Source organism: Eleutherodactylus coqui, chromosome 9 (assembly GCF_035609145.1).
Source record: "Eleutherodactylus coqui strain aEleCoq1 chromosome 9, aEleCoq1.hap1, whole genome shotgun sequence".
Classification (NCBI taxonomy): Eukaryota; Metazoa; Chordata; class Amphibia; order Anura; family Eleutherodactylidae; genus Eleutherodactylus; species Eleutherodactylus coqui.
Genome location: NC_089845.1, coordinates 9,758,540 through 9,772,819, shown reverse-complemented (window position 1 = coordinate 9,772,819; position 14,280 = coordinate 9,758,540). Strand labels below are relative to the sequence as shown.

The 14,280-nt window shown below is 50.0% G+C and overlaps 1 protein-coding gene across 3 annotated transcripts; it reads left to right on the top strand.

Annotated features, from left to right (window-relative positions):
• The first annotated feature begins 1,756 nt into the window (after positions 1-1,756).
• On the top strand, positions 1,757-13,940 carry CCDC127 (coiled-coil domain containing 127). Of its 3 annotated transcripts, none has more exons than XM_066579112.1 (3): positions 1,757-1,944; positions 5,573-5,701; positions 11,901-13,940. In XM_066579112.1, exons 2-3 carry the CDS (start codon positions 5,587-5,589, stop codon positions 12,569-12,571), a joined length of 786 nt encoding a protein of 261 aa, XP_066435209.1. In that variant the 5' UTR covers positions 1,757-1,944; positions 5,573-5,586; the 3' UTR covers positions 12,572-13,940. The 3 variants fall into 3 exon arrangements, with proteins under 3 accessions (XP_066435209.1, XP_066435208.1, XP_066435207.1); XM_066579111.1 differs by having other exon boundaries at positions 1,759-1,894; XM_066579110.1 differs by having other exon boundaries at positions 1,759-1,972.
• The last annotated feature ends 340 nt before the right edge of the window (positions 13,941-14,280 follow it).

The window sequence follows — 14,280 nt, the reverse complement described above, 5'->3', positions numbered from 1 at the left end:
GCCTTGCCCACCGGCACCACCAAAACCCAGCATGCCTTGCCCACTGGCACCGCCAGAACCCAGCACGCCGCGCCCACAGACACCGCCAGAACCCAGCGCACCCCACCCAATGCACCGGCAGAGCCCAGCACGCCCCGTCCACCGGCAGAGCCCAGCATGCACCGTCCACTGGCACCGCGGGAGCCCTGTCCACCAGCACCACCAGAGCCCAGCATGCCTCGCCCACCGGCACCACCAAAGTCCAGCATGCCTCGCCCACCGGCACCGCCAGAGCCCCGTCGACAGGCGCCGCTAGAGCCCAGCATGCACCGTCCACTGGCACCGCGGGAGCCCTGTCCACCAGCACCACCAGAGCCCAGCATGCCTCGCCCACCGGCACCACCAAAGTCCAGCATGCCTCGCCCACCGGCACCGCCAGAGCCCCGTCGACAGGCGCCGCTAGAGCCCAGCATGCCCCATCCACCAACATCGCCACAGACCAGCGTGCCCCATCCACAGGCACCGCCAAAACCCAGGGCACCGCGCCAACAGGCACCGCCAGAGCCAAGCACGCCCCGTCCACCAGCACCGCCAGAGCCCAGCGCGCCCCGTCCACCAGAGCCCAGCCAGGCCCCATCTACTGGCAACAGCAGAGCCCAGCACCCCTCCCACCGCCACCACCAGAGCCCAGCGCGCCCCATCCACCTGCACTGCCAGTGCCCCGTCCACCGGCACTGTCAGAGCCCAGCACGCCCTATCCACCGGCACTGCCAGAGCCATGTCCACCGGCACTGCCAGAGCTCAGCACGCCTCACCCACAGTCACTGCCAGAGGCCAGCATGCCCCATCTACCAACACCGCCACAGCCCAGCTTGCCCTAACCACTGTCACCGCCAGAGCCCAGCGCGCCCCGTCCACCAGAGCCAGCCAGGCCCCACCTACTGGCAATAGCAGAGCCCCGCACCCCGCCTACCAGCACTGCCAAAGCCTAGCATGCCCAGCCCACCAGAGCCCAGCGCGTCCCGCCCACAGGCACCGCCAGAGCCCAGCACCCCGCCCACCGGAGCCCAGCACCCCGCCCGCCTACCGACACTGCTGTTCAGCCTGTATGCTTCACTACTGGTGGGGGGAACGCCCCCGCGCCGCCAGAGCTCAGCGGATGTGCTCACTAGCGCTGCTCTCTGGTAACAGGCGGGACATATCAGGGCGACGTTTTCTGGCAGGCTGGAATCAGCTGTGAAGCAGCATGGCGCCAAGTCACTATTCACATCAGACGGGGAACATTTTGAAGCGGACAAGCTGTGTGAACGAAGACGGGGGATGGGATCACATGGCTGACACAGGGTCACAGAAAACAGCCCCCAAGTGTAAGCGCCGGTAGGAGAGCACGCAGGCTGCAGCGCCCCCTCCAGGACAACCGGCAAGTCACTGAACATAAAGCACCGCACGGGGCCAGCAGGTGCCGCCAGAGAGCCTCACAGAGCCGCCGGGACGCATATTAACTTTTTCCAACAGGTTTCTGTCCTATTCAGCAATTCCAGCAACCTGATTGGTTGTTTGAGTTGGCTGATTCCCCGCCCCTTCACTGCCCCTTTTGATTGCGTGTGCTAGTGAGTGCTCATGTTCCTCGTTCACATCTCAAAAGGGGGCAGTGAAGGGGCGGGGAATCAGCCAACCCAAACAACCAATCAGGTTGCTGGAATTGCTGAATAGAGCAGAAGTCTGGTGGAAAAAGTTAATATGCGGCCGTAAGCGGAGCGCCAGGACCTTGTCATCTCATGAAGGCACTGCACTGACTCCCCTACAGGCGTCTGTAATTGGTTCAGTCCGCATTTCCACGGACGGTGCTGCCAGTCACGTGACGTGGGCGGGGCAGCTTATTGGCTGTTGGTGGGAACGGCTGTCCGCGCTGAGGGTGAGAACAACGGCGCCACCACACGGGCGGGATGTGCCAGCCGAGAGTCGGTAACCGCCGGACGCCAGGAGCTGCAGGGTGATTCACACCAACGTAACGTCAGCGCGTCTTACTGACGACAGCGCCTACGGCCGCCAGGGGGCGCTGTGACACATTGTACCTGTGTGCCGGTGATAACGCCGCACACAGCCGCTCAGCGTGTGAAGGAGCCGCTAGTCTGCAGCTCTCCCCGCGTGTCCAGCGGCTGCCGTTACGTACCCCATTCCTCTCACGCAGCGTCCGACCTCTGGCCGATTGTGTACGGCAGACGGAAACAACCCACGACAACGTGCCGGAGCGGAGGGCGGGGTCTGTGCAGAAGACGTACTGCTTGTGTTAGACGTGTATGAGATGAGTGGAGCAGCGTGAGTGGGCGGTACCTGGCAGAACGCATCGACAGTGCTGCGGGGCCGGGTAACTTTATCACCGCGGCCCCGCCCACCGGAGGCTGCACTGACTGCGGCCCCGCCCACGGGAGGCTGCACTGACTGCGGCCCCGCCCACCGGGAGGCTGCACTGACTGCGGCCCCGCCCACCGGGAGGCTGCACTAGCAGTGGCACCGCCCACCCGGAGCCAGTGGCATAGCCGGCACGGACCGCGTGGGCAGGGAAGAATCGTTTACCACAGCATGACTATGGACGGTTATCGCGGTGGAAGTCGTGGTGTCTGACCGCAGCGGTAATCCATCCATGGGCGTTAGCCCTCAGGCTGAGTTCCTCGCCCTGATATAGCGCTCGCCGGCGTGAATATAGCTTAACCCCTTAATGACGTGGCTACTTTTTTTTTTTTTTCCATTCTTGGTTTTTCCTCCCCCCTCCCCCTTTAAAAAAAGTGGTAGCTCCTTGTTAACCCATCGCCGTTGGGTTGCCCGCTGTTGTTTGCGGGGCGAGTTGTGTTTGTCGCTGGCGCCATATAATGGACTGAAAAACTATAAAAAATTCCAAGTGCAGTAAAATGAAAAAGCGTGACATTCCGCCATCTTTCGTTGCGTCTTGTTTCTACGGCGCACAAACTGCAACCAGACTGACCCGAAGGCTCATCCTGCGGTGCGATCGCTGCGATACAAACCGGAATAGTGGGGTTTTGGTTTTTTGCTGTACTTCTTGTATTATTTTTTCAAAGATGCGTTTTTGCCGTCTTCTGACCGTAATAACTCTTCTCTTTCTGTTGACATACCGCATTTCCCAGACAATAGGTCCTACCCTGATAGTAAGTCCTACCCGGTTTCGGGAGGCTTGAAATAGAAGGCCTCCCCCAAAAATAGGACCTAGCTTAGCTGCCCCAAAAATAAAAAAAATCAATACTCACCTGGTCCGCGGCGTCCTGACGGTCTCCGGCGGCGCTGCCAATCACAGCCATTCAGTGGATGGCTGTGATTGGCTGGGGCTCAATTAGCCAATCACAGCGCTCTCTTTGCTGGAGACGGGGTATTCAAAGCCCCATCACCAGCAAAAGCTGAGCAGGCAGACGAGGAGGACATTTGCTGCAGCGCCGCCGAAGATCATCGGGACGCTGTGGACCAGGTGAGTATAAGGGCCCCCCTCCCTGAAAATAAGACACTGTGCCGTTTCTGGGGCAAAAAATAATATGACTGTCTTCTTCTCGGGGAAACACGTGCAGCGGGGGTGGGGGTGTGTCGTGGCAGATCTACGAAATCGAACAGTCGCTCTAGAAGACTAGAACATGCAGATGTGCGTCATTGGATGGCGTGTCCGTGCGAGCCGCGCCCCACAACGCCCCGCCGGCCGTCACGTGGAAGTCCTCTGAGCAGAGAAACCAAATTAGAACTGAAATCGGACGATCCGTTTTTTACCTCAATTTCAATGGGGTTTAAAATGAATGGACCGCAAATAGAACGCTTAGAACCGACGGGGGCAGTAGCGCGCTGCATGGCGTGGCTTACACCCCGGGGGGCCGTAGCGCGCTGCATGGCGTGGCTTACACCCCAGGGGGGCCGTAGCGCGCTGCATGGCGTGGCTTACACCCCAGGGGGGCCGTAGCGCTCTGCATGGCGTGGCTTACACCCCAGGGGGGCCGTAGCGCTCTGCATGGCGTGGCTTACACCCCAGGGGGGCCGTAGCGCGCTGCATGGCGTGGCTTACACCCGAGGGGGGCCGTAGCGCGCTGCATGCCGTGGCTTACACCCGAGGGGGGCCGTAGCGCGCTGCATGGTGTGGCTTACCCCTGACGAGGGCCGCTGCATGGCGTGGCTTACACCCGAGGGGGGGCCGTAGCGCGCTGCATGGCGTGGCTTACACCTGACGGGGGCCGTAGCGCGCTGCATGGCGTGGCTTACACCTGACGGGGGCCGTAGTGCGCTGCATGGCGTGGCTTACACCCGACGGGGGCCGCTGCTTGGCGTGGCTTACACCCGAGGGGGACCGTAGCGCGCTGCATGGCGTGGCTTACACCCGACGGGGGCCGCTGCTTGGCGTGGCTTACACCCGACGGGGGCCGTAGCGCACTGCATGGCGTGGCTTACACCTGACGGGGGCCGCTGCTTGGCGTGGCTTACACCCGAGGGGGACCGTAGCGCGCTGCATGGTGTGGCTTACACCCGACGGGGGCCGCTGCTTGGCGTGGCTTACACCCGAGGGGGGCCGTAGCGCGCTGCATGGTGTGGCTTACACCCGACGGGGGGCGCTGCTTGGCGTGGCTTACACCCGACGGGGCCGTAGCGCGCTGCATGGCGTGGCTTACACCCGACGGGGGCCGCTGCTTGGCGTGGCTCACACCTGAGGGGGGCCGTAGCGCGCTGCTTGGCGTGGCTTACACCCGAGGGGGGCCGTAGCACGCTGCTTGGCGTGGCTTACACCCGAGGGGGGCCGTAGCACGCTGCTTGGCGTGGCTTACACCTAAGGGGGGCCGTAGCGCGCTGCTTGGCGTGGCTTACACCTGAGGGGGGCCGTAGCGCGCTGCATGGCGTGGCTTACACCCAGGGGGGCAGTAGCGCGCTGCATGGCGTGGCTTACACCCGAGGGGGGCCGTAAAGCCAAAAAATAGGGTTTGCCATAAACAAAACGAACCCCTTTCCAAGTACTCGTGTAACGACGTTGCTGGAAAACAATCTAGTTCTATCTCCTGGCGCCTAGAAGTGTAGAAATCGCTGTCTTTAAGAGGGCTGTCTGGTTACCGGAGAGCTTCCCGTCCGGTGTTGTACAGTGCAGCGTGGGGGCCGGTAGTTCCTTACGGCACTGAAGCTGAGCCACCCGTAACCAGAGGCAGAGCGTGTAGCCCATCTCAGGTCCCAGAGACCTCCAGCTCCACTAGGGGGGGCTGTGCTTATATATGGCGTTGATGCGGTTCTCTTTGTACAAGTGCCTGTGACTGCTCGGGGTCTGCGGGGCTTGTACAGAGTCATGCTAGGCCCTTTCTACATGTTACATGTATGTCTTCAGTGACGCGATGTTTTGGCTTCTTCTGTTAATATAAATGTGTTGGAGTTTATTCTATCCAAAGGACAAACTGTCTTGTTGCCTGATTAGCCAATCAGAGCCCAGCTCTTGTAAAATAAGTGCTGAGACATGATTGGCTGCTGCTGTGGGCGGCCGAGTGTTTGTTTCTACCAGCGGCAGGAGGCCGCCACCAACTTATGTTTCCAAATATACTTTATATATTTCCTTTTTCTGTTGCTGCAGAAGTCTGAGCGCCGATGAATAACCTAAACGACCCCCCGCAGTGGAACATCCATCCGAATGGCGATGGCGGAGAGGGGAGTAGATGGAACTACGCGCTGCTGGTACCAATGTTGGGGCTCGCTGCGTTTCGTAAGTCTAATCAGTATTGTATATCGCAGTTTCATGTTGGCCCAATGCCCACGGCCGTATTTGCACTGCGGGATCCGGAGCGAGTGCCCGCCTCCAGAACCCGCAGTAAATACCGCCCACAGGGCGTGCAATGAAAAGGCTTTTTTCTGCCCATGAGCGTAAATTAACTGTAATTTTTCTGCTCGCGGGGGACATTCGCAGCATGTCCTATTCTACCGCGAGCCTCGCTCAGACGGCTTCCATTGCAGTCAGTGTAAGTTGTCCGTTCCGCTGTGAGCCGTAGCGAAACCGTGTCATCGCCGGTGTGACTCTCTGCACTGTGCATCTGCAGAGAGAGAAAGACAAGACACGTCTGCGGGGGTCGAGGTCGGGGCACAGGGTCTGATTCCGCTCCGCCCGTGGGCACGAGCCTTAATGGAATCAGGTTTCTTCTAGTTTTGTCTGTGTACATGATAACATTTATTTTACTTAATACATTAATATTCCGGCCCTTCGCTGATAAACCTCGTCATCCCCAGGATACAAGGGCCTTGTGGATCCAGAGCAAGGTGACTTTATAGATGTGGCAAATAGGAGCATAACTAGGGGTGCTGGCGCCATGAATTGACCCAAAGAGGATGGCCCATGCTGTAGGTGAGGTCTTAACCCCCCTTTAAGGTCCATAGCAGGGGATGTCACCAGAGGTGTAATGTCGGTGAGGTCCAGCCTCACTGGTTATGCCTTCAGGATGTTGTCAGAGACGTGGGCTGATGAATCCTCCCTCGCCGGGTGATACTGGGCAATGTCTGTGACCTTCTCAGCGGTCAGAAACCCTTGCAGTAGAGCCCGCTGCAGAATCCCATCTGTTCTTGTTCCACAAGTGGTCCAGAGAAGAGCTGGCACGTGGCTGCTTTCCCCCTGTCCTCCGGGGGCGCCGTAGGCTGATGGATTTAGTGATATCACATTTGTTGGAATTTGTGAATGAGTTCGCTTTCCTATATATATTTTATCAGGGACTAATGTGCAGAACGTTGTATTGTCCTTTGTGAAGGTATTCTCATTGTGGCCAGTCCTGTATGTGGTGGCCAGGAATACCCAGATAGCGGGCCGCGCAGTCTCTGTACCTCTCATAGAAGTGAGATGGAGTTACAGAAACTGCGTCGCACAATGACACAAGTGGTTTCTTGGAGCTGAGGATACGGCATGACGTCTGCTATGTAATTCACATATATGGCAGTTATGGGAACAGCACAAGGCAACCCAGTTCCAGAATCCCGGCCACTAATGGTCGCCACATACAGCTTGGCGCCACATACTTGTGAGTATGTCCTAAAAGTTCAAGATGGGAATATCCCTTTAACCAAGCATGATAGAAGAATACTATAGACCGTTTGAACCTCCCCCCCCCCCCCCCCCTCCAGTACAAACGTGGCAGCTGGCAGCCGCCTACAGGGGCCTTGGTGAGGGCTAGCTCCGATCGCGGCCGTACCTAGATGCTGTAGTCAAATTTTTTTTTTAATTCTTAGAGGTTAACAAAAGAAAAATTAACCCCTTGAAGACCCGCCCTTTTTTCTATTCTCATGTTTTTCATTCCCAGATTTCAAGTTTCGCAACTTTCTTTTTTCACTTTTTTTTCCTTTGACGGCTCTATGAGGTTTGTGTTTTCGGAACAAGTTCTATTTTTAAATGGTGCTATTTAGTATTGTATTTTTTTTTACAGTACTATTGGTTAGTTTTTGAGTTACACTACTGCGCCCCTTTATATATGGTGGCGAAACTTTGTCTGAATGTGGCTTTAAAATATTTTTCTTTTTGTGCAAAGGTCACTTATACGTTATCTTAAAAGTGTTTCTCCTTTACCATTTGGATCTTAACTAAAGTTGATCCGCCCCCCCCCCCCCCCCTTCTCTTCCTTGGATTTAGTATAATGTAACTGGTCTGCATGGTGAACTACATATATCAGAATGGTCTGGCACCCTGTATCCACTATGTGTGAGAGTGTACACCAAGCATCCACCCCCCTCATTATCAGGAGGCAGTGTGAGTGGTTGTCTTATCGGTGCCCTCACAGGTGTTATTGGCTCCTCCATTTGGTAGTCAGCTACCTGTATGGTGAGAGGAGGGTGCATCTATATGCACTCCTCACTCAGTAAGTAACGGCCATTTTCTGTGATTGAATGTAACTGTTAAAAATCAAGTGGACTGAAACAAAATGCACTGGTACAATAGTTTTTGGGGTGTTTTTACGGTATGCGCAAAACAGTAAATCGGATATTTTGCTGTATTCTGCGGATGACTACGATTGCACGGATACCAAATTTCTAGTGTATTTTTTTCTACTTCTTAAAAAAAAACATAGAAAAAAAAGTAATGTATTTTCGCTCAGAAAGTAGATTGAACATCAACTGATCTCCCCTGTGTTGTTGAAGGAATAAAGGAATGCAGGCTATAAGCAGAGAGATGGTGAGGGAACACTTGGCTAACTTACATGAATTCAAGTCTCCAGGTTCAGATAAATTACATCCTAGGATACCAAAGGAAGCAGCAGAGGTGATTGCTGAACCACTTGTCATAATCTTCGAAAATTCCTGGAGAACAGGAGAAGTCCCAGAAGATTGGAGAAGGGTGAATGTTTTCCCTATCTTCAAAAAAGGGAAGAAGGTGGAGCCAGGAAACTTCAGGCCTGTGAGCCTGACTTCTATACCTGAACCTGATCTCTGAACTAATGAACCAGCATGTATGCAAGTACTTGGATGAGAATAGCGTAATTAACCAGAGCCAGCATGGGTTTGTAACAAACAAGTCATGCCAGACGAATCTAATTTGCTTCTATGACAGAATCACCGACTGAGTTGATCAGGGAAATGCGGTGGATATAGTATATCTTGGCTTTAGTAAAGCATTTGACAAAGTATCTCATACCATACTTATTGAAAAAATAACCAAATATGGGATTGACAAGGCAACTGTTAGGTGGATTCACAACTGGCTGAGTGATCATACTCAAAGAGTGGTCATAAATGGCTGCACATCCAAGTGGAAGAATGTATCAAGTGGGGGGCCACAAGGCTCTGTCCTAGGCCCAGTGTTGGTCAACATTGTTATAAATTATCTGGAGGAGGGAATTGTGGGAAACTGATCAAATTTTCTGACGACACAAAGCTAGGAGGCATAGCTAACACTAGGAAAGAGAAGAAAAGTATTCAAAAAGATCTAGAAAAGCTTGCACAGTGGGCAGCGACTAACAGAATGATATTTAACAAGGAGAAATGCAAAGTCCTACATCTGAGCAAGAAAATTGAAGAAAGCACATACAGAATGGGAGGAATTGGGCTAAGCAGCAACACGTGAAAAATACTTGGGTATACTAATAGATCATAGACTGAACATGAGTCAACAATGTGATGCAGCAGCCAAAAAGGCACACACAATTCTGGGATGTATTAAGAGAAGCATAGAGTGTAGATCACATGAGGTCATTATCCCCCTCTACTCTTCCTTAGTCAGGCCTCATCTGGAATACTGGGTCCAGTTCTGGGCACCCCACTTTAAAAAAGACATAGACAAACTGAAGCAAGTTCAGAGAAGAGTTACCAAGATGGTGAGCAGTCTGCAAATCATGTCCTATGAGGAACGGTTAAAGGATCTGGGAATGTTTAGCAGAAGAGAAGGCTGAGAGGAGACTTAATAGCTGTCTACAAATATCTGAAGGGCTGTCCCAGTACAGAGGGATCAGCCCTATTCTCATCTGCACAAGGAAAGACTAGAAGCAATGGGATGAAACTGAAAGGGAGGAGACACAGATTAGATATTAGACAGTGAGGGGATCAATGAGTGGAACAGGTTACCACAGGAGGTGGGGAGTTCTCATTCAATGGAAGTGTTCAGAGGTTGGACAAATATCTGTCTGGGATGATTTAGTGATCCTGCACTGAGGAGGTGGTTGGACCAGATGACCCCGGAGGTCCCTTCCAACTCTACCATTCAATGATTTTATGGTATTATACATAGTTATTAGAGCGCCCCCTTGTTACAGTCCTGGGTATAATAGATGATGGGAGAGATCTCTGTACTGACCCCTGATACATCTATACATAGTTATTAGAGCGCCCCCTTATTACACTCCTCGGTACAATAGATGATGGGAGAGATCTCTGTACTGACCCCTGATACATCTATACATAATTATTAGAGCGCCCCCTTATTACACTCCTGGGTACAATAGATGATGGGAGAGATCTCTGTACTGACCCCTGATACATCTATACATAGTTATTAGAGCGCCCCCTTATTACACTCCTGGGTACAATAGATGATGGGAGAGATTTTTGTACTGACCCCTGATATATCTATACATAGTTATTAGGTTGCCCCTCAGCTGTCTTTTATCTAAACATAATTTTAATACCCTCTCTGGGTATTGTAGTCCATCCATTCCATTTATTACTTTATATGCCTCCTTTGTACCCACTCAAATTTTGATATGTCCTACTTGAGTGCCGTTACCTAAAACTATCCCCAATATTCCATGTGTGGTCTGACCAGTGACTTATAGAGAGGAAGAACAATGTTCTCATCATGTGCCCCTAGACCTCTTTTGATGCACCCCGTGATCCTGTTTGCCTTGGCAGCAGCTGTCTGACACTGGTTGCTCCAGTTAACTAAAATCAAGTCCTTTGCTATGTCCGTTTTGCTCAGTTTTTTTCCCATTTAGGGCTTTTTTATATGCGCAACTACACTCGCTGCTACGGTGCATAATTGTGCATGAACAAGATGAGGATTTTCTTTTAACCTTTGAAACTCCGCTCTATTCCACACAAGTTTGGGGGGGGAAAAAGCTGGTAGATGGGTCCTGCCCTATTGTTCTCGCACATATTATTAACTGCAATCAAGAAAGGTAGGGCAAGTCCAATCTTTTACCAGGCGAAGTATTAATGTCCAAGGATCGCGTTAGAGGAAGCCAAACCATTGAAATAAGTGGTTTCATTTTGTCCCTATATGCAGTTGTGATTTTCATGGTCGCATAACGGGACAAAATCTGCCCCCCCTCCCCCTCCCTGTTTAAGCCCTTTGTGTGTAATGGTGACGTATTGCCCTGCCCATGTGTATAACCTTAGATTTATCAATGTTACACCTCATTTGCCACTTTTATGCCTAAATACCCAACATATCCAGATCCTCTCTTCTGTTCTCTTCTGTTCATTTCTTCACACAGTTTTGTATCATCTACAAATATTGATATTTTCCTGCACAATCCTTCTACCAGGTCATTATAAATATATTACAAAGAATAGTGCTCAATACTGCCCCCTGTGGTGCCCCACTAGGAAGTGTGACCCCTCTTATACTGCCAAATATTAATGGTGACCCTATCAGAACATTTACCATTAAAAAACATTTTTTTTCTTTGTATAAATTCTTTATTTGTAAATTTTAAATTGGATCCAGAAAGGAAAAGTATGGGGGGTGCAAAGTTACAAGGCGTTGGTATGGCTATATCATGCTGTTGGAGTTAATAATTGTAATATAGATAGTAAAAATAATTGAAAGAAAAAGAGCAGAGGAGGTGGAAAAGAAAGAAAGGAAAAGGGGATCAGCTTAGAGATCCAAACTCAAACATTTTACCCACAATAGAAGTAGGACTTACCGGCCTGTAATCTCCAGGTTAGCTTTTTGACTCCTTTTTGAATATTGGCACCACATTTGGTATATGCTTATCCAATGCAACAGACCCCGTCACTATAGAGTCCTTCAATCTGATAAATAATGTCTGTGTACCACATTACTTAATTCCTTAGTGCCCGGGGGTGCATGCCATCAAGACCCAGCGATTGTGTCCATTTTAATGTTTTGAAGACTGATCTGCACTTCTTCCTATGTTAGACTGGTGACATTTAGTAAAGAGTTTACTTTACCACTTTGCATCTCGTCTGACATTTCATTTCTCTGTGAATACACAGGAGATAAAACTACTTACTAGATTTGTTTTCTCATTTCCCACATTATTTCTTAAGGGTCAACCCTTTCAGTATTAATCTTTTTACTATTTATATAGTTACCCCTGTAAATTGGGAGCAGTCAGTTTGTGGTATCCCTGCAGCCCGTACCGTGTGAATGTGACCAGACAAGCTCCCAATTATGTGATGTCTTTCATTCAGCTGCTTTTTAATGTTGTTTGAGAAAGCCGAATATTGTAAATCTGAAATCTTCTAATTTCCAGGGTGGATTTGGTCAAAAGAATCTGAGAAAGAAATTGGAAAAGCCAAATCCGAATGCCTTAAGAAAGTGACCATAGCCGAAAAGGAACTTGAAACAAAATATCGAGACACTATTGTGGAGAACAGGCGCACGGTGGCTCACTTGGAAATTGAGCTTGAGAAAGAACAAAACCGAACTTTTAGTTATCGCCAAGCCCTCATTGCTCAAAGCAAGAAGCTGGTTGATGAGAGAAGGCAGATGGACCGCGAGAGAGAACAACTCAGGCAGGAAATAACGGAAGCCAAGAAGACTAGTACAGCGCAGGTCTCGTACCCAAGTCACCTGGAGAGGGAAGAAGAATGGCAGACACAAGCTAGACGCCTGCTAAAAGAATTCGAGGTTGTGCTGACCGAGAGGCAGCACATTTATTGCAGCGTGATAGTAAATAAAAAAAAAAGATTAGAGATAGAAAAAAATGTCCTCATCAAAGCGGCCAGCAATCCAATCGCTGCAGAGATGCAGATGACAGACGGCTTGATTGACATCTTTAAACATGACAACCATTGTGCCGGACTGACAAACACCAATAAGCGGGAAAACGGCCGGTTAATGTGGATCTACCTGAAATACTGGGGATTGATTGTAGATTTAAAGAAATTTAAAAGATTCGAAGAAAATTTCATGGAAAAGTAGAAAGTGTTTTGTTTTTTCTGAGGAACTTCTTTCAGTGAGGGAGAGGAATCCATTCTATTCTGGACTAATTCACAGGCTTTATTCCTAAATGAAGGCTGGAGACTCTGCTGTTATTTTCATTAATTCTGTCTAATTCCCTGGGGCTCGGCGTTAGCCGGGGTTATGTAACTGCAATCAGGAGTGGGTCTCGCTACAGATATTGATATAGTTTATTGACGCCCCTAGGTTCCAGACATTTTGGGTGAGCTAACTTGGACCTACCTACGGAAAGGTTGCTAGCCTTTGGGTGGTTCTTCGCAGGTTATTTAATCTACGAGAAGCTTTGAAGGCTTTTTCTTCCCCACTTTATGCGTTGAGATTTTTTGGGTCACTTGTCCTGTTCTGTCCTCAATGATCTAGAACACATTCACCCGTTACCATCCTTTGGGGGATTGTGTATGCTGGAGGTAATTGGTTTCTGATGAGTTGAGCAATCAACAAAACGCGTTGAACCAAAAGATTTTTTTCTATAGACCAAACAAATTGTCATGAAAAGAGTAATAAACGTAATTACCCAGAGATCCAGGCACCTGATTAACTCCTGGAAAGGATCTTATTATCTGGTGCCTGTAGACGGAGGGTGAGCCCAATAACAAATCTGGATACTGTCGATAAATCCAGAATTGGGTACACCTCACAAGCTCCTAAACTATAACATCACCCTTTTAGACATTAGTTGCCCCTATTTTTATCACTGGGCTCCGTGCGCTGCCGTTGGAACTAGAATGCCTATAAGAACTATAAAACGGTGTGTGATCTAAGGTCTACTAATACATCACGTAGCTCTAATACCATTGGCATACAGTAGGGGCTCTTAGTTATTCTCCCGTTTCTATGGGCATGCGAGAATCTTGCATTCTCTAGGAAGGAGATCCCTCCACAGGAAGGTGCAATAGTTTTAAAGGCTAAACCCGCTAGTACTCCAAAACCTCCACCGGAGTGTCAAGCCCCAGGTACTCGCAGCCCCTTGGCTGCTGTCTAGTTGCCTATGTGTGTGATTTTTAAGTACACAGAATTGTTTTTGAGGGATTTAGACAGAATCTAATCTATTTCTTCCACTCCAGAATAGAATCTTATTCATTTCTACAGGTTACATAAAGGTGGTGGCTTATTTGGCTTATCTTTTATTTGGTGTATTTTCACTTCCAGCCCGTGATTTATTTTATATTTAATTTACCAATAAAAGTTTTAAGAATCGGGCCTGTGAATTTTTCTGAGGAGTTATGTCCAAGATAGATATACAAACATCATATATATATGTATTTCTGTCTACATTGTAAATGTCAATAAAGAAAACCCCAAAGTGGCGAGTAATCTACTGCAGCTGAAATGTTGTGGTTGACGTCCGCTTTACATGCCTTCTGCGCCATCTCTGTATACTGAACTGAAAAGGGAATAATGAAACCCTCATTTAACACATAACATATATTTTATGGAAATAAACGCCATATTGTGACACGGTCCGCACCACTTTACACCGATGCCTGCATCCATGCATACAATGTTTCCGGATGTGCAGAGTTCCCACATGCCATGTAGACCTATGTTATGTCTTGCAAATATCTTCACAAAGGCTCAAGAGACAAATCTGGTATTAATCCCTGAAAGGAATATACCCTTGTTATACCGTATATGACCTAGACGTCTGATAGATGCAGAACGAGGGTCCT

Excerpts from the sequence above, each read along its gene's own strand:
- CCDC127 (XM_066579112.1), top strand. The coding sequence starts at position 5,587 with ATGAATAACCTAAACGACCCCCCGCAGTGGAACATCCATCCGAATGGC. Across the intron at positions 5,702-11,900 it reads GTTGGGGCTCGCTGCGTTTC|GGTGGATTTGGTCAAAAGAA; the intron begins GTAAGTCTAATC and ends TCTAATTTCCAG.